Source organism: Strongylocentrotus purpuratus, unplaced genomic scaffold, assembly GCF_000002235.5.
Source record: "Strongylocentrotus purpuratus isolate Spur 01 unplaced genomic scaffold, Spur_5.0 spur5_scaffold_12, whole genome shotgun sequence".
Classification (NCBI taxonomy): Eukaryota; Metazoa; Echinodermata; class Echinoidea; order Camarodonta; family Strongylocentrotidae; genus Strongylocentrotus; species Strongylocentrotus purpuratus.
In genome coordinates, this window is record NW_022145597.1 from 29663347 (window position 1) to 29683562 (window position 20216).

A 20216-nucleotide genomic window follows, 5' to 3' on the forward strand; every position below is an offset into this window, starting at 1 on the left:
GTCAAGAAGATAGAAAAAAAATGAAGTTTCTTAGGGTGAAGACCACTCCCCCCCCCCTTTTTTTTTTTGCTTCTCAAAGAATTTTGTATTCGAAAGGGCATACCAAAACCTTTTTTTTTTTAGGGGGATCTTTGCAGCAGTGTGTATTAAATGGCATCCTCTTTCACATTATGATACAGTTTAAGTGAAGGCACCATAATGATTACAGTACACACCAATACTTATATGCTACATAATAAACTTTTCCTGATCGATTCCACACCGTTTCTTTCACAATGCAATCGCAAGACCAGAACTCAACTTTATCTTCGAGTATGACTTTAACATTTTGAAGGATATTGGTTGTTTGAAGAGAAAGCAGGAAATTATTCCACTGAGAATGAGCTGCTGATGCAAATGCTCTATCCCCAATTCCTTCCAGTCCGGGTTTTTTAAAACAAATACGAAATGTATTTATATATATCCGGATGCATATAAAGGGCAGTCCACCCGGATATGAAGCTAGTTTTATTGCAAGCGAAAAAAAGTAGAAAGAAATAGATCATCAGTGAAAGTTTGAGTTTCACTTTTGCTTTCAGCTATCTTCGATCCTTGCAATGGTTTCGAGGTTGCAGCCTGAACAAACTTACAAGCCCACAATTACGTTGCAAAATCTACCGGCGTATAATATAAACACTGATTATAGTAACATAAAGCAGAAGTAATGTATCCATTGATTTCCGTTGTATACTGCCTCCAAATAGAACGGAAGCAATGCTATTCCATTTCTATTTTTCCTATCATATCCACCGCGCAAGGTTCTCAAGGCGGCTCTGGCGAGGGTATTGCTAAATTAACTATTAATTCGTCAATGGCTTGTAAAAAAAGAAATTTTTCAGCTTGTTGAGTTTCGAATCATCTGTTTGGAGAATCATTAATGATAATATGAGGGACTTGGAAGTAATGAGACGACTTGTATTCCTATCGCTTATTGTTTGGTCAGTTCTCGGGAATCAGATCATGACTGCAGCAACGGATTGTGTGGAGGACATTGATAGAAGTAAGTAGACGCTACAACTGTATGTATATATACTTGTATGTTTATTTGCATTTGCTGTTTTGTTTAAATGAAATGAATGAACGAACTCGAACTTGAAAAAATACAATTACCAAAGCTGAATGAAATAAAATGTAAGAAAATGCTTAATCAATGCACGACCATAGCTTAAGTTAAATATCATTGTCTAGGTAATTCCATTATGGTCACATCACCTAAAAGTAGCCTGCTCGGCGGCCGGGCGACGAGTTTTGAGCCAATTTCGCCCAGCGGCGGCCGCCCGGCCCGCTTGTTTTTAGGGCATGGCTCGGTCGCTGCTGAAGTTTTAGCGCGGAGTTAAAATTCGGGCGGCGCCTGCTCACTTTCACTCGCCGCCCAAAGTACGCTCGGTGCCCGGGCGGTCGCCGTCCGGGCACCGACCTAGTCGAGCGCTCACCGTCGAGCGATTTAGGTCAAAAATCGAAGCCGCTAAGTCAAAGGCTGCTGAGCGTTCGCCACCCGGTCGTCGGCCGGTCGCCGCTGGGAGATCAGTCGGTCACTGGGCGGCGAGTTCAAAATCAGTCAGCAGCCTTTGACCTAGCGGCCTAGATTTTTGACCTAAATCGCTCGACGGCGAACGCTCGATTAGGTCGATGTCCGGGCTGCGAACACCCGGGCACCGAGCTTTTTTTGGCGCCCCGCCGATCACCGGCCGGCTGCCGGGCAATTTTCTTACAGTAAGCCGGTGGCCGGTTGGAGACCGCTCGGGTATCGGTTGGTCATCGGTCGGTCACTGCCGGGACGCCGCTCGGAGAAGCTCTCCAATTTCGCCCAGTTTTGACCTAAAATCGACCGGCGACCGACGGGAAATCGACAGGGCACCGCCCAGGCATCGCTGGGGCTCTACAGCCTGCTCGCGACTTCTCCACAAAATCGTCGGGCGATGCCTAAATTCCAACGGCGACCGAGCAGGCTACTAATCGGTCGGTCGCTGCTCTGATTTATGACCATAGCAACTTAATTCCATTAAAACTTAAGGAATGTTGACTGATTGTAGTTTTGGGAAGAAAGTGATGAAAATCTGCGTATTGACGGGTGAAATATGAGTGATAGGAGGCATTTGTGCTAAAAAGATCATTGAAGATTACTGACTTCTTTTTTTCTAGTTTTTTTCTTCTTGTTCTTTGTAAAAAGTGTCAATAGTTCACAACCTTTTAGGAATTTTATTTCTCATAAATCACATATTAAAAGGTGTTGTAACGATTCCGCACTATGCTTATGTTTTATCACCTTTGTGTGTTCATTCTTTACACGGTATAATACTTTTAACTTGTCTTTGATAAACCATTGTTATATCAAATGGATTGTAAAATTGAAAATGATTTGTTTATATATTACATTCTTTTTCATATGATGTTAACTCCTTGTACTGTGATGTATTCGATCTTCAGCTGATCCCAGTAAACGTTTGCATTACTCCACTCTCACAGATAAGCTTTCCTTTCTGGAAGAGACTGCGATCCTGGTGTTCTCCTATGAGTGCCAGCACCGTGTTCTCCAGTGTGAGAGCTTTAATTTCTGTAGCATACAGTGGTTCTTCAATGGCATCCCGTACGACTCCTGGAGTTTGGGCAACAACTCCGACACCAAGTATAAGCTAGAGGACAGCAACCAGACGCTCAATTTCCTTTCCACAGATTTCGACTCTGGAGGAAAATACACTTGCGTGGTGTCGAACGGTGTGAGGAATATTAGTCGGAGTATCAACATGCGTATCCAAGGTAGGCAGGGGCGGGAGATGAAGGGTGAAGCGCTGAAAAGGAGAATAATAATGATAATAATGATAACAATAATATAGATTATAATGGTAATAATAATATCACAATAATAATATCATTGATAATAATAACAATCATAATGATAACAAAAATATTAACATTAATGTTATTATTGATAATAATAAATATCATAATGATGATAATAAAAACAATAATAATAATAACCATGGCAATAATAATGCTAATAGTAATAATGATAGTGATAACATTTTCTCTCTTTCTCTTTTTCCCTCTTTCTTTCTACCCCCTCCCTATTCCCCCACCCCCTCTCTTTCTCTCTCTGTCTTTCTCCCTCATTTTCATTCTCATTCTCGTTCCTCCATCTCTGTGCAGAGCGCCCTCAGAACTACAACCCCATCCCGTATGAATCGTCCAGCGTTGTGTGCAAGGATCAGATGGCCGTTCTTGGAGGGAACGCCTCCTTCTTCTGCCAGTTCAAGTATCGATACGATCTTCTTTTGCAGCATAATTGGAAAAAACTGAATCAGACCAACGGGATATATGAAAACGTGGACTTCTATGAGATCCATGGCACGGAGTTCTCATATGGGAGCCGAAAAGAAGACGGAAATGTCACCAAAACTCAGACTTGTCAAAGGTAAGCAAGATTTTTCGTTTTTATTAACTTCTTACCAGGGGCGTATCCAGACCTTGACTTCAAGAGGGGCAAAACACAGTTGTAATGCATATAGTTCAGCCAAAGGGGTAGTTGCCCACCGAAGCAAATTTTAAACAAGTAAACAGTTCTGTTTTGCTTCATTTTTAAAATAATATTTTGTGCGTTTCCAATCGCTTGCCAAATGCAGTGGGTTTAAAAACAAATTTCTAACCTGCTGTATGACAGCATGGCTAATTTTGGGGGAGGCGTGCCCTACCAACCCCCTACCACTTGGCAAAACCCAACCTGGCATATCTTAAAACGCATGGAGTATGCAAAGAAAATGTGCCTCCTTCCCGGCAGAAAACTCAGCTCTTGAAATATATAACATTTATTCTGCTTGTCCGAGAGCTTTCAGGCTGTTGCCCCCTCCCCCACCCCCCTTCCCCCACTGCCAGGGAATCCTGAACTCACCACGGATTATCACTCAATGCGAGAAGAAGTTATGATTCATGTTTTAACTTGTTTTGAATAACCTTTTGGCACGGATACGATTCATCAATTCATACAAATTTCATTTCATTGGTTGAAATCGATTTTCGAGAATCCATGACGTACATGTGTAATGGTGGTGTACATGTTTAGGCATTTCTTTATACTTGACTCCCTTTACCCAGGAAGCCTTTCAAGATTTTGTCTACATGGCTGAACATCACTAATGTGACTGAAGAGGCTTTGGGGATATACCAGGTCATGTGTAAGATCTCCCAGTACATAACGAAAGTCAACCTTACACTCTCGCTTGGTAAGAATATCCTTAGACCGTGTAGACACTTAACGACTTTACGACGATTTGGCTTGTCTTTGATTTATTTTCTTGTCTTTGGTTTATTACCCAGGGTAGACTTATTACAGATGGAGCTATTACCATTCAACCGTTGCAAGGTCTCCATTAATACACATAGGACCAGAGGGATGAAACATTTCGTCCAAAGATATCAAGCATCGAGCAACGATTGAACCCGGGACCTGTCATATCATGAGCCTCCACCTGTAATACCACAGTGCTCTCGATCACATTACAGTTATCAGCATCTCATACGTGCGTGTTTCTTTATCTACTTTCTTACAGCGACCACAGAGGAACATGTAGTCAAGGTCACGCACACAACCATTGTGGTGGTCGTGGTTACAACAATGATCATCCTCCTTTCCCTAGTCGTGTTGTCATGGAAACGCTATGGAACTGACGTCAAACTTTGGTATCATGACCATCGCGCCGCACTAGAAACAGAAGGTATAATTTCGAGAGAAAAAATAGTAACTATTGCCAGTCCCTCCAAAGATATATAATTTTCACTATACTTTCGAACTTAATGCTTGGTATATTTGCTTTCTATCTCCTTTTTACAACTAATTCAGATCCGAACCGATAAGCTTTCAGCTGATGTGGATCGAGCGCTATACAGTGCGTCCCATAAAAAACGGAACCGAGAATTATCGATGTATTATCATAACTTAATCACATTTATAATGATTAAAAAATGACACATATTTGTGCAACTCATATGATGCATATTTAATGCATGAGCGATTTAAAACACTTTGAAGAGAGGAAACCAAAAAGTCATTTGGCAGGCGGTATCTTCAAAGAGAGAATAACATTTCTAGAAATTTCAATTTCTGCCCTTTCATATGACACCTCAATCAGAAAAAAATGAGCCAGGAATAACAAAGTTCTGTTTGTTTTAAAAAAGGCTTGCATTTCCATAATTTGATTAAACGAGTTCATTTTCTCTGGCTGCCTGCCGTAGCAACAAACAGAGTTGACAGAAGACTTAACTCTGTTTTTTTTTTTTTTAAATCAGCCATGCACAAAGAAGACGAAAGACTTGATGCATGGCTAGTTGTCAACGAAACGGAGATAAGTCTTTTGTCAATTCTGCTTGTTGCTACGACAGGCACCCAGTGAAAACAAATTCGTTTAATAAAATTACGGAAATACAAGCCTTACTTTAAACAAACAGAACCTTGTTATTCCAAGCTCATTTTTCCTGATTGAGGTGTCATATGAAAGGGAAGAAAGTTAAATTTCTAGAAATGTGATTTTCTCTTTGAAATTCAGATACCGTCCGCCAAATGACTTTGTGTCCTCTCTTCAATTTTTTTTTATCTCTCATGCAAAATATGAGTTGGATCAAAAGAAAGAAAAGGATCTAGGCTTTACAAATATGTGTCATATATTAATTATAATTTCGATTAAGTTATGATAAAACATCGATAATTCTCGGTTACGTTTTTTCTGGGACGCACTGTATATCTCTCTTTATATATGTAATTTCAATAAAGGCGTCATTGGAGGGACATTTAAAGTGAACAAATGATTCATTAAGTAGACATTAGGGTTAAGGTTAGGGTTAGGGTTAGGTTTTAGGGTTAGGGTTAGGATTTTTATGATGTCCACTTAATGTACCATGTAGGGTTATATATATGTATATATGTAGTATTCATACAGTTATCAACTGAATTATTCATACCCCTCGTATGTGTGATGTTTGATGTTTGTCAAGAATGAAAGGTGGACTGGTCGAAACAGGTCCTTTGTTAAATAATTTTAGATGTAAGCTTTAATATGTCACATTTGCACACTTATCGATTCTTAATAATGTTTCCATTGTTTTTAACATGATTTTCTGTCTCATTTTATTTAGTGCTTGTATTTTTAAAACAAAATATCCATGTACCATCATGACCATTGTAATGAATTCTTCATATAAATACACAACAGAACCAATATCACAACATGTGCTCGTTAAAAAAGAAATGTCAAAGATCTGGAATGGTCTCATAATTCATATGATCAACTTTCACAAACATTCTGCAGATTAAAACAATATGATACAAATATGAAAGGGCTTCATGGAACCCTATTTATTTATTTTTGATTTACATATCATTTGAGTTGTATACATTGTATATGCACGATGAACATACTTCAATTCAAAACTGCAGAATATGAAATGAATATGAAATGGGAAGTTGTTGTTCAATTCCCTTTTTCATGAGACAGTATTGTTTTCTCTTGTGTGGTTTCCTGTTCTATGATTACATTTCTCTTTGCACACAATTTTAGCTGATAGTGATCGATTGATATTTCAACTGGTTGATTGATTGATAGATTGATTGAAGGTTTGGTTAATTGGTTGGATGATTGGTTGATATATTGATTGATTGATATGGCAGGATGTTGATTAGTTGAATAGTAGAATGATTGATTAGTTGATTGATTGATTGATTGAATAGTTGGATGATTGGTTGATCGACTGGTTGATTAATTGATATTTTGATTGATTGGTATGGTAGGATGTTGCTTAGTTGGGTAGTCGGATGATTGATTGGTTGATTGATTGATTGAATAGTTGGATGATTGGTTGATCGACTGGTTGATTAATTGATATTTTGATTGATTGATATGGTAGGATGTTGCTTAGTTGGGTAGTCGGATGATTGATTGGTTGATTGATTGATTGAATAGTTGGATGATTGGTTGATCGACTGGTTGATTAATTGATATATTGATTGATTGATATGGTAGGATGTTGATTATTCGGGTAGTATGATGATTGATTGGTTGATTGATTGGTTGACTGGATGATGGAATGATTAATTATAGTTCATACATTGAAGGGACAATGAAACCCAACAAACAGCTCGGCTAAAATATTTCTTCTCTCTTTAAGAGTCGAAATTAACGTTTTAAAAGAAGTTAGGAACACCGTAACAAATATTGCAGTAACTTCTTTCTTTTCAATATACTGCTCCAAGCAGGGGCGTACGCAGGATTTTTTCAAGGGGGGGTAAGCGGACTCTTTTTTTTTTTTTTGGTCTCGAAATTTGAAAATTTGACATTTTTTTTCGTTGGGGGGGGGGGGTAAGGTCACTTTACGTTAGCCGTGGGCATAATTTTTTTTTTTTTTTTTTTTTTTAATTTAAAAAAAAAGAAAAGAAAAAAGAAAAAGGGGGGGGGGGGTTTTTAGTTTTTTTTAGGGGGGTTTACACACATAAAAATACCAAAGGGGGGTTTGAACCCCCCAACCCCCCCCCCCCTGCGTACGCCCCTGGCTCCAAGTATGTTGGGAGGGCCACAGCCCTATGAAGTCTCAATGCATGAGGGCCACAACCTTATGAAGTCTTAAAGCATGTTTATTTCACATTCTCACTCTTCTTCTACACCTTCTCTCCTTGCCCTCTTCTTCCTCTGTTTCTTGCTCTCCTCCCATTTATTCTACTCCTTCTGTTTCTTGTTTCACTCCCTCCTCCTTTCCTTTCTTTTCTCCTTCTCTATCTTTTTTTTTCTCTCTCTCTCCCTCTCTCTCTCTCTTCTTCTTCTTCTCTTTTTATACCGCGGCATATCTGAACAAGCCATAATGCAGGCTTTTCTTGCAAGTGCCTCCATTATAACAGGGCTCGCTGGCACAACCATTAGCAGTGCCTACGAACATGACGTAACAAAGAATAATATGTTATCGATTCAGTTAAGGCTTTTTGTACATCCATGATCAGTGACAGATGCAGGGAGATGGTACGTGCCTCCTCCCCGGCATAAAAAAGTAGGGGAAGGGTAAAGAAGATAGAAAGAAATGAAGATTCCTAGAGTGAAGAGCCCCCCTCCCCTTTTTTTTTTACTTCTCAGATAATTGTGTATTTAAAAGGGCATACCAAAAACCTTATATTTTTTTTCTTTTGTAAAGCCCCTCTAAAATGTTGGGACCCCCAAAATGTTCATCACTTAAGCTGTATCATAATGTTAAAGGATTTTTAATAGAAACATGTTTAAAGTAAAATATTGATGAAAGAATACAACATTGAGGTTTTCTGCTAACCACAGCACACCCAAATTATGTATTCTTTTATCAATATTATTTTTTCTCTAAACAATTTTTTTTTTTTTTTTTTTTTTTTTGGGGGGGGGGGGGGGGGATCTTTGCAGCAGCGTGTATCAAATTACATCCTCTTTCACATTATGATACAGTTTAAGTGAAGGCACCATAATGATTACAGTACACACCAATACTACTAATGCTACATAATAACTTTTCTGATTGATTCCACACCGTTTCTTTCACAATGCAATCGCATGACCAGAAATCAACTTTATTTTTAAGTATGACTTTTACATTTTGAAGGATATTGGTTGTTTGAAGAGAAAGCAGGAAATTATTCCACGGAGAATGAGCTGCTGATGCAAACGCTCTATCCCCAATTTCTTCTAGTCCGGGTTTTTTAAAACAAATACGAAACGTATTTATATATATCCGGATGCATATCAAGGGCAGTCCACCCGGATATGAAGCTAGTTTTATTGCAAGCAGAAAAAGTAGAAAAAACAGATCATCAGTGAAAGTTTGAGTTTCACTTTTGCTGTCAGCTATCTTCGCTCCATGCAATGGTTTCGAGGTAGCAGCTTGAACAAACCCTAAAGCCCACAATTACGTTGCAAAATCTATATAATCTAGTATAAACGATGCGTATCCGGGAGTCCTTGTACTTTCCGGTCATGAGATATGTTGTTGATTTTAGTACCACAAAGCAGAAGTAATATATCCATTGACTTCCGTTGTATTCTGCCTCCAAATTTGGGCAGATCTTCAAACACGATCGATCCTGCATACTGTCGATGCTCATGTAGGTCGACGGTCGCAGCATATCTCTTCTTAACAATCGTTCAACAAGAATTAATTTTATTTGAAGAACGGAGGCATTTCGATTCCATTTCTATTTGTCTTATCATATCCACCGCGCAAGGTTCCCAAGGCGGCTCTGGCGAGGATATTGCTAAATTAACTACGAATTCGTCAATGACTTGTAGAAAAAGAAGCTTCTCAGCTTGTTGAGTTTCGAATCATCTGTTTGGAGAATCATGAATGATAATATGAGGGACTTGGAAGTAATGAGACGACTTGTATTCCTACTGATCAGTGTTTGGTCAGTTCTTGGCAATGAGACCATGACTGAAGCAACGGATTGTTTGGCGGACCTTGATAGTAGTAAGTGGACGCTACAACTTGTACATGTATTAACAAAGCATTTTATTACATTTAAAAAAAAATATTTCATTCATTGTATTGTATTATGTGATGTCAATGACAAGGTTTATCATGAATATACATGTTAATTACTATTAGTATACTACGTATTATTGGAGCTATTGTTTTTCCCTTCATTTGCCTTGTTATTTTTTCTGTCTAGTCTCTCACAAGCATAGGCGCCGGAAGTGGGGTGGCAGGGGGGGCAGCTGCCCCCCAGTCAAAAAAGTGGGGGGGGGGGGCAAAACGCATTTTTGCCCCCCCCCAAAACGCCCCCCCCCCCCTCCAAAAAAAAAAAAAAAAAAAGGCAGTAAAGGAGTAAAGATGGTTGTATTTTTACCCAAAAGTACATAACAATAATAAAAACCAGAATTAAATCACATATAAATTCCATTCAAAGAAAAGGAAAGTTAATAGGAATTAAATTTCCTAAAAATTGCGCATGCCACCTATATTTATCAATGGAGGTTTTTATAATAGCGATACGCGCATATCGTGGACATACATGTATTGTGAGAGAATGTAAAAGCGTGTCTGTTTTTTGTTATATAGGGGTGAGAAGACATGAGCTCCTGAACGATGGCGTACTGATGGGGGGGGGTATTTTTTTATTCGATACCAGTGATTTACAAATGTTGCTGAAATGACATGAATTTCCAGTATTTTTGTAAGTCATACCTTTTTATGCGTTTGTTGGAAAATTAGAAATTCCCAAATTTACAGTCGGGCGAAAAATATGCTTATTTAGAAACCTTTATGTCATGGTCTGCAAATCCGCTGGGCTCGGGGGCTCGAGCCCCCTCACTTTTTGAAAAAGTATGTTACAGAGAAAAAGAAAGAAAGAGAGAGAGAAATATTAAGTTACCTGCCAACGTCACAAATGAGGTATCAAAATATGCTCATCTGACCGTAATTAAAACTTAAACCTCAGAGCATACGGACTCCACCAAGGGCCCTAAGGCGGTCCCCTGGATGCTCATTTGACAGTAATACCTTAAAAAAAAACGAGCTTCCGGGGGCTCTGCCCCCTGGACCCCACCAAGGGCCCTAAGGCGGTCCCCTGGATGCTCATCTGACCGTAATTAAATACCTAAAACCCCTGAGCTTCCGGGGGCTTTGCCCCCTGGACCCCACAAAGGGCTCTAAGCGGCCCCTGGATGCTCCTCTGACCGTAGTTAAATATTAAAACATCTGAGCTTACGGGGGCTCTGCCCCCTGGACCACATCAATGACCTTAAATAGGGCCCCTGGATGCTCATCTAACCGTAATTAAATACCTAAAAACCCTAAGTTTCCGGGGGCTCTGCTCCCTGGACTCTCCGCCAATTAGTGACCTGCCAGCGTCACAAAATAATAAGGTATCTAAATATGCTTATCTGACCGTAATTTAATGCCTAAAATCCGTGAGCTCCGGGGGCTCAGCCCCTTGACCCCCTGCCGAGGCTTATGTACTGGACCCCAAGCCAATTTACGCTCTACCTGATCGTTAATACCCCCACTTTGAAAAGCGTTCCGCGAGGCCTGCATGTAACGTGTAAGAGTGGTGGTGATGCAGATTTTTCTTCTGCCCCCCCCCCCCCTCCTTCCAAACTTTTTTGCTCATTACGTCACTGCCCCTGGAAGGTGAGCCCCCTGGAATGTTTGCCACCCCAATCCCAAACTGCTTCCGGCGCGCCTGCTCACAAGGCATAGTGCTCTAAGTCTCTTTCCTGTTTTCTTTTAGATTTTCTTTCAAATGTATTCCTGTTGCTTGAAAAAGGTATTATAGGGTGCAATAAAGAGTTTTGAATAACAGGAAGAGTAATCTAAAGTGCCGATTTATTACGACTGAATTTAAATGAAATGAGGAGATAATTCATTCAGCATGAATAATAAGCTAGAGCTTTGGAACCCGTGATGCCCCGTGATGTTTATATCTGAGCAGGCTATAGTAAAATTTAGAGGTTATATTTAAATGTTCGAGTAAAAGGAAAGGAATGAACAAAATAATGATATAGTAAATTATAATGATAATAATAAATATAATAACAAGAATAATAATTATAATGATAATGATAATAATAAAAATTATAATTAGCAGAATAACAATAATAATGAAAACAATAATAATAATAATAATAATAATAACAATGATGATCATAATTGCAATGTTAAAATAAATAAAATAACAATAATGCTAAATAAAACCAATCGATAAATGAATACACAAATACAGAAAAGATTATTACCGTGTTTACACAGTGATCTGCCTCGCGGCTTCAACCCTCTAGGCGGATCACTGTGTAATAATAATAATAATAGTATTGCTTATATAGCGCTTAATACGTCGTGAATGTCCGAGTTTCTAAGCGCTTTACATTATTACCCCAGGTCATCGGAATCTGGCTTGCCCGCACACAATGTATGCACTTTCTCCACTCCCTGGGGAGCATTCCAACAAGAGCTACTAGGCTCAAATTGCTAAGCATACCACATTGGCTGTGTAGACTTATATATGAGCATAAAACGTTTACAGCAAAGCACCAGCCATGTGCGCACATATCGGACACGGCGTCAAGCGACATTGCGTCCCTATGCGCCCCCAGACGGTGCTTTGCAGTACTTATTACAAAACATATGGAGCAAATTAATCATTATTTAATTGGGCGTGTTTTTTATACTGCATGAACATTTCATTCTTCAAAAGTTTTTTTTAATTTACCAACAGTTTTATTATGTTAATTATCATTGTCTAGGTCATTCCATTACTTAATTCCATTACAACTTACGAAATGTTAACTGATCGTAGATTTGGGAAGAAAGTGATGAAAATCTGCGTATTGACGGGTGGAATATGAGTGATAAGATGCTTTGGGCTAATAAGATCATTGAAGATTACTGACTTAACACTATACTTCTTTTTTCTAGTTTTTTCTTCTTGTTCTTCGTAGAAAGTGTCAATAGTTCACAGCCCTTAGGGAATTTTATTTGTCATATATCACATATTTGAAAGGTGTTGTAACGATTCAAGCTCTATGCTTATGTTTCATCACATCTGTGCGTTCATTCTTTAAACTGTATAATACTTGGAACTTGTCTTTGATAAACCATTGTTATATTCTTTTTCATGTGATGTCAATACAAATGGATTGTAAAATTGAAAATGATTTGTTATATTAAATTCTTTTTCATATGACGTTAACTCCTTGGATTGTGAGGTATTTGATCACCAGCTGGTCCCAGTAAGCGTTTGCATTACTCCACTCTCACAGATAAGCTTTCCTTTCTGGAAGAGACTGCGATCCTGGTGTTCTCCCCTGAGTGCCAGCACCGTGTTCTCCAGTGTAGGAGCGTCAATTTTTGTAGCATACAGTGGTTCTTCAATGACATCCCGTACGACTCCTGGAGTTTGGGCAACAACTCCGACACCAAGTATAAGCTAGAGGACAGCAACCAGACGCTCAATTTCCTTTCCACAGATGTCGACGCTGGAGGAACATACACTTGCGTGGTGTCGAATGGTGTGAGGAACATTACTCGAAGTATCAACATGAGTATCGAAAGTAAGCAGGGGCGGGAGATAACGGGTGAAGTGCTGGAAAGGAGAATAATAATGATAATAATAATATAGATTATAATAGTAATAATAATATCACAATAATAATATCATTGATAATAATAACAATCATAATGATAACAAAAATATTAACAATAATGTTATTATTGAGAATAATAAATATCATAATGATGATAATAAAAATTATAATAATAATCATGGTAATAATAATTATAATAGTAATAATGATAGTGATAACATTTTCTCTCTTTCTTTCTTCCCCCTCCCTATTTCCCCATCCCCTCTCTTTCTCTCTTTCTTTCTCCCTCATTTTCATTCTCATTCTCACTCCTCCATCTCTGTGCAGAGCGCCCTTGGATCAACAAACCCATTCCATTCGAATCGTCCAGCGCTGTGTGCAAGGATCAGATGGCCGTTCTTGGAGGGAACGCCTCCTTCTTCTGCCAGTTCAAGTATCGAAACGATCTTCTTTTGCAGTATAATTGGAAAAAACTGAATCAGACCAACGGGATATATGAAAAGGTGGACTTCTATGATATCCATGGCACGGAGTTCTCATATGGGAGCCGAAAAGAAGACGGAAATGTCACCCAAACTCAGACTTGTCAAAGGTAAGCAAGATTTTTCGTTTTTATTAACTTCTTACCAGGGGCGTATCCAGACCTTGACTTCAAGAGGGGCAAAACACAATTGTAGTGCGTATAGTTCAGCCAAAGGGGTAGCTGCCCACCGAAGCAAATTCTAAACAAGTAAACACTTCTGTTTTGCTTCATTTTTGAAATATTATTTTGTGCGTTTCCAATCGCTTGCCAAATGCAGTGCGTTCAAAAACGATTCCCTAACCTGCTGTATGACAGCATAGCTAATTTTTCAAGAAGCATGCCCTACCGACCCCCTACCACTTGGGAAAACCCACCCTGGCATATCTTAAGTATGAGTATGAGAAGAAAATTTGCCTCCTTCCCGGCAGAAAACCCGGCTCTTGAAATTCTGAAATTTATTCTGCTTGTCCGAAAACTTCCAGACTCACCACAGTTATCAAACAATGCAAGGAGAAGTTATGATTCATGTTTCATCTTGTTTTAATAACCTTTTGGCACGGATACGATTGATCAATTCATACAAATTTCATTTCATTGTTTGAAATCGATTTTCGAGAATCGTGACGTACATAATATATAAGGGTGATAATAATAATATAATATTGGATTCTTATAGAGCGCACGTATCGGCACAAGGTCCTCAACATTTCAACGCTCACAACATTTAAAAGGAAAACCTTCCTACCGGTATACATGTTTAGGCATTTCTTTATACTTGACTTCCTTCACACAGGAAGCCTTTAAAGATTTTGTCTACATGGCTGAACATCACTAATGTGACCGAAGAGGCTTTGGGGAGATACCAGGTCATGTGTAAGATCTCCCAGTACATAACGACAGTCAACCTTACACTCTCGCTTGGTAAGCATATCCTTAGACCGTGTAGACACCTTACGTCTTTAGTCAAGATTTTTACGACTTTACGACGAGTTGGCTTGCCTTCGACATGGTCACGAATCTACTACCATTTGATTACAACTTGATTATGACGTGATCACGACGCGACTACGTCTTTGGCTACGAATTGACCTAAATTGGATTCTCAAAGAAATTGGGATAGGTTCAGGCGTGAAGTGTTAGATGTCCATTTATATTCTGCCTAACTGGTCGACTTTAACCCATTGACTACTGAATGCTCCCACTCCCATAGGGTTTTAACACAGGAGCCCCCCCCCCCCCCCCCCCCCCCGGCTCCAGAAGGCAATGGGTTTATTACCCAGGGTAGACTTATTACAGATTGAGCTATTACCATTTAACCATTGCAAGGTCTCCATTAATACACATAGGACCAGAGGGATGAAACATTTCGTCCAAGGATATCAAGCACCGAGCAACGATCGAACCCGGGACCTGTCATATCATGAGCCTCCACCTGTAATACCACAGTGCTCTCGATCACATTACAGTTATCAGCATCTCATACGTGCGTGTTTCTTTATCTACTTTCTTACAACGATCACAGAGGAACATGTAGTCACGGTCACGGATACAACCAGTGTGGTGGTCGTGATTGCGACATTGATCATCCTCCTCTCCCTTTTCGTGTTGTCATGGAAACGCTATGGCACTGACGTCAAACTTTGGTATCATGACCATCGCACCACACTAGAAACAGAAGGTATAATTTCGAGAGAAAAATAGTAACTTTTGCCAGTCCCTCCGAAAATATATAATTTCCACTATAGTTTCGTACTAAATGCTTGGTATATTTGTTTTGGTTCTAGGACACCTACCCCCTGGACCTCCACCCCCGGATAACCACCCCCAATCAACTTCCCCCTAAGACAACTATACTCCGTCAGACAACTACCCCCTTGGGCAACCACCCTCTAGGGCGACTACCCCCCCCCCCGGGACAACTACCCCACGGACAACTACCCCCAGACAACTACCCCTAGGACAACTACCCCCGGTCAACTACCCCAAGACAACTACCCCCGGACAATTATCCTGTGGGTAGTTGTCTGGGGGTACTAGTCCGGGGGTAGTTGTTCTAGGGGTAGTTGTCCGGGGGTTGTTGTCCGAGGGGTGGTTGTCTGGGGGCAGTTGTCCGGTGGTAGGTGTCCAGGGGGGTAGTCGTTCTAGGGGGTGGTTGCCGTAGGGGGTAGTTGACTGGAGGTGGTTATATCCGAGGGATGAATGTTCCCGGGGTAGGTGTCCGGATACGATTTGTTTTATATCTCTTCTTTACAACTAATTCAGATCCGAACCGATTAGTTACCAGCTGATCTGGATCAAGCGCTATATAGCGCGGTCTAAACTACCGGTGACTTGCGCCTATACTGCAAGCGGCAAGGTTATAAGCAGACTATATAAGGACTCGCTCAACGGGTCGTCTGCGCGTTCGAATTTGACACAAATTCTGCCAATGAACAGTGAGCATGCGCAGTAGTGCTTTGGAAGAAAATATTGAATATAGCATGCGCAGTTCTGCCCAGGAAAAAATAGTATAGAGATATCGACTGCTACGAGAATTATTTTCTTAAAGATTTGTTTTTGCTATATATCTTTCGATATCAAAATACGTTTTAAACAGCTGACATACATTTCCCTCTCTCTCTCTCTCCGTCTCTCTTTCTCCAGAGATAGATAACAAACTGTACGACGCATACATCATTTCATGTTATGAAGGCCAGGATAAATCCTTTGTCGACACCATTCTCTGCCCGAGTTTGCAGGACCAGTATAAACTATTCATACGAGAGAGAGACGCAACATTCGGTTCTGGTTTGTTCAATTTTTATTTTTTAATTCCAATTCCTTCAGTAAAGTTCTGTTATTCACAACATTTAAACAAAATTACGTTGCGCCTACAATCGATGACTGAAGCATTAAGTGACTCTCACACTCTGCCGTGTAGGCCTACCGTTTGCCACCGTGCGCGAAAATGTCTGCGGACGGTGGAGAACGGCGAGGGCACACGGTGGTTCGTTATCAAAGCGGGCAACACGTTAATAGGGCGTCGGCGCTTATTTACACCCGGTGGGACCGGGCGAAAGTTTTGGGCATGTTCAAAACTTTGGCCGGCTGGCACCGGCCGCAAGTAAGCGGCAAGAGGACGGTGTTGAACGGTATGAGGACGGTATGAATACGTTATGAAAACGGTCACACTGTATGAACACGTTCACAAAACGCTCATAACCCGTTACAGAACGGTGATGAAAAATGGAGAGCGGACTGACCGTTGCCGTTCAAATCGGGGTATTTATGGCAGTCGTGTCATGACGTCAGCAGTCCGGGGACTCGCTCACAGGACGCTCCGAGCGGTGAGGGGACGCTAAGTGACTGGTAGGTGGCTGCTACAAACCCAGTGCACACGTTCGAGACCCGGTATGGGCCCGGTATGGAAACGGCCAAAATTTTCAACAAAAGTCAATCTGGGCGGTGAAGACGGTAGAAGCACGTTCAACACCCGGTATGCGCCCGGTGAGAACGGTCAGAAGATGGCAACAAAACGGTGAAAAGATTAATTTTATGAATTTTTTTTTGCGGCCGGGGACAAGTTCGCTCAAAACCCAACGTTCTGGACTCTGATGTTTTTTTAATAGCCCGGCAGGTGGACGGTAGGCCTACACGGCAGAGTGTGAGAGCTCCATAAGAATAACATCATAATGAAATAGATTAGATCGAACAAAAATATTTGTACCTTCTCTTCTTTTCCGCATGATGACTGCTACTTCGAGTGACAAAAAAATGTAGGCTTAAGTTTGATCAAAGTAAAACCGTTCCCCCCTTCTCAACCAAAAACCAAATCCAGTGGACACTTATTGGGGGAACATACAAGTACAATATCAAGATAACTTATCTTAATGATGTATTAACATTAGTAGGCCTAATCTAGATGTTATACTTGTTCGATTTCCTATTTACAACCACTGATCATGCGTTTCTTGGACAATATGTATATTCTGTTTCCTCATTCTGTTTGCATCATTAGTTGAAAGTGAAGAAATCGTGGAAGCGCTGACAAAAAGCCGCCGCTGCATCGTGTTACTGTCAGCAGATTTCTACCGGCATTCATCGATCTCATCATCGCAATCTACATCAGGAATGATAAATACTACAGCTGTACAACTGACTTCCTCATCATCATCCTCGTCGTCTCCATCATCGCCATCGTTTTCGGGGAACGATCTTTCAGGAAACGAATGGCATTTGTTTGAACTCCATCACGCGTTGGACACCATGCACCCAAACGTCATCCCTCTGCTCTACCGAGACTCCGGGCCAACGTCCTTGTCGAACACCGACTCGAATGCCAAGCTGATCGACCACGTGCTCAAGGATGTCACATGTTTAAAATGGAAGCAGAAGGGCGAGACGCGTCTCGATGATTGGGCAATGAAGCGGTTACGACTCCGACTACCACCGCGTCGACGAAGCAGTAATTTACCGAGTGAACAATCATCGTATATAACGATGCCGGTAATGTCAGCCGCAACGCCGTCGAATATCTCGTCATCGATATCATTGACGTCCCCATTATTGCTAACTGCTGAACGACCATATGCAGTCGATTCCAGCCTTCAACATTTAACAGCGTTATCTGGGCCGGAGTCATCAAGTTCTGGTGGAATCGTCAACGGGGAAGCTTTGGATTCATCCCGGCCGGAACCATCTCAGTCCCCAGAATTATCCTTTATGTCGATGACGACGTCTCCTCCGCTGTCGCCGACGGCGCCGATGTCCCGGCCGGAACCATCTCAGTCCCCAGAATTATCCTTTATGTCGATGACGACGTCTCCTCCGCTGTCGCCGACGGCGCCGATGTCCTTATCTTCCAGTTATGGATCTTGCTCGATCACGTCGCCTGATTCACAGGGTACTTCCCAATCGCCGTCATCACCATGCACCTCGTCCTCTCTTTTTTCGCCTTCCCACCTGGTCCATGCAAACGAAACTGACAATCTTAACTCGTTCCAAGAATATCAGCCGGATTCAAACACGTTCAACTCCTCTCTCTCCACCTTTCAATTCTTCTTAAGACCTAAAACGGGGCCCAATTTGATTGATAACGAAAGCAAGCCAGGATACATATAGTCCACATGGCGACACTCTCTTCATCTTAAAGAGAAGGATGAGTTCTGGGGAGAGGTGAAAATTAATTTATGAGTAGTACCATTGTTATTGAATTGTACCATTGAATGCAAGTGTGGAAGACCTTCAGAGAAGAGTCTCATGTCTCTTATGTGTAACGATTGATATCAACTCTTTGCATATAAATACGGGCCAAAAACCTTGCAGTACACACCAATACTTATATGCTACATGATTAACTTTTGCTGATCGATTCGACACTGTTACTTTAACAATGCAATCGCATGACCTGAACTCAACCTCATCTTTAAGTGGTTGTATATTTCTGAAAAAAATTATTGTATAATACATAGATACGAATGTATTATGTGTATATGTATATATATATATATATATATATATATATATATAATGTGTGTGTGTGTGTGTGTGTGTCACTGAGTATGTACCTGTATGTATATATATATTATGTATTTATACAGTTAGCAACTGAATTATGCATACCCCTTGAAAGTGTGATGTTTGATGTTTTTCAAGAATGAAAGACGAACTAGTCGAATCAGGGCTTTTGTTAAACACTTTTTAAAGTAAGCTTTAATATGTCTCATTCTCATGATACATACATCTGAATAAATCAATTTTTCACTATCATGTACTTCGAAAATTACAAAACTTCGTTAAGGTATGAATAATTCAATCGTTAACTGTGAAATATATATGTATATAAGTATGTATATATATATATATATATATATATATATATTATATATATATATTTACATTTGTATACTCTACCAACTTTGTAATGTCAAAGAATTGTACGATAAGTTACTTGGTGATTTTTGCTATATACGTTATTGTTATCAATATCAATTTAATTACTATCAAATTTACCAATGTATCATTTCCGAAATGTTGTACAGTTGTCAATTATAATATGTAAGATTACCATTGGCCGTCTTCTGAAAATTTAAATTCATTTTTAAACAACCCATATATTTTCACACATATCATTTGTTAATAATGTTTCCATTCTTTTTAACTTGATTTTCGTGTCTCATTGAATTCTTCGTATAAATATAAAACAGAACCAATATCACAATATGTGCTTGTTAAAAAACAAATTTCAAAGATCTGGAATGGTCTCATATTTCATATGATCTACTTTCACAAATATCCTACAGATTAGAACAATATGATACAAATATGAAAGGGCTCCATGGGAAAGAAATAGTGAAAGGTTATAAAAAGAAGAAAAAACACAGAACAAACGGGTTAATTCACAAAGGGAAAAATAATTATTAATAATAAGTTTGGGATAATGTATCACTAGAAGAGAAATGCAGATACCACTATGTTTCCTTTTTAAAATTCTCCTTTTTAGATTGATTAGAATAGTCAGAACCTTTGCTGTGTCTAATATTATTATCTCATTGCTTTTTGTGGAGGTCTTTATACTAATTGGATTAGTTGATACATGTATG

At 39.9% G+C, this 20216-nt stretch overlaps 1 protein-coding gene across 1 annotated transcript; it reads left to right on the forward strand.

The window, feature by feature from the left end:
• Positions 1–9148: 9148 nt before the first annotated feature.
• Positions 9149–19096, forward strand: LOC115922767. Its single transcript, XM_030982351.1, has 7 exons — positions 9149–9498; positions 12789–13079; positions 13440–13704; positions 14429–14556; positions 15158–15313; positions 16279–16422; positions 17633–19096. The coding sequence occupies exons 1-7, from the start codon at positions 9372–9374 to the stop codon at positions 18733–18735; spliced, it is 2214 nt and encodes a 737-aa protein (XP_030838211.1). The 5' UTR covers positions 9149–9371; the 3' UTR covers positions 18736–19096.
• Positions 19097–20216: the final 1120 nt, after the last annotated feature.

Coding starts and splice junctions, on each gene's coding strand:
- LOC115922767 (XM_030982351.1), top strand. CDS start 9,372: ATGAATGATAATATGAGGGACTTGGAAGTAATGAGACGACTTGTATTC. Junction 9,499..12,788: donor TTTGGCGGACCTTGATAGTA/GTAAGTGGACGC, acceptor CCACTCTCACAG/ATAAGCTTTCCTTTCTGGAA. Junction 14,557..15,157: donor CAACCTTACACTCTCGCTTG/GTAAGCATATCC, acceptor CAACGATCACAG/AGGAACATGTAGTCACGGTC.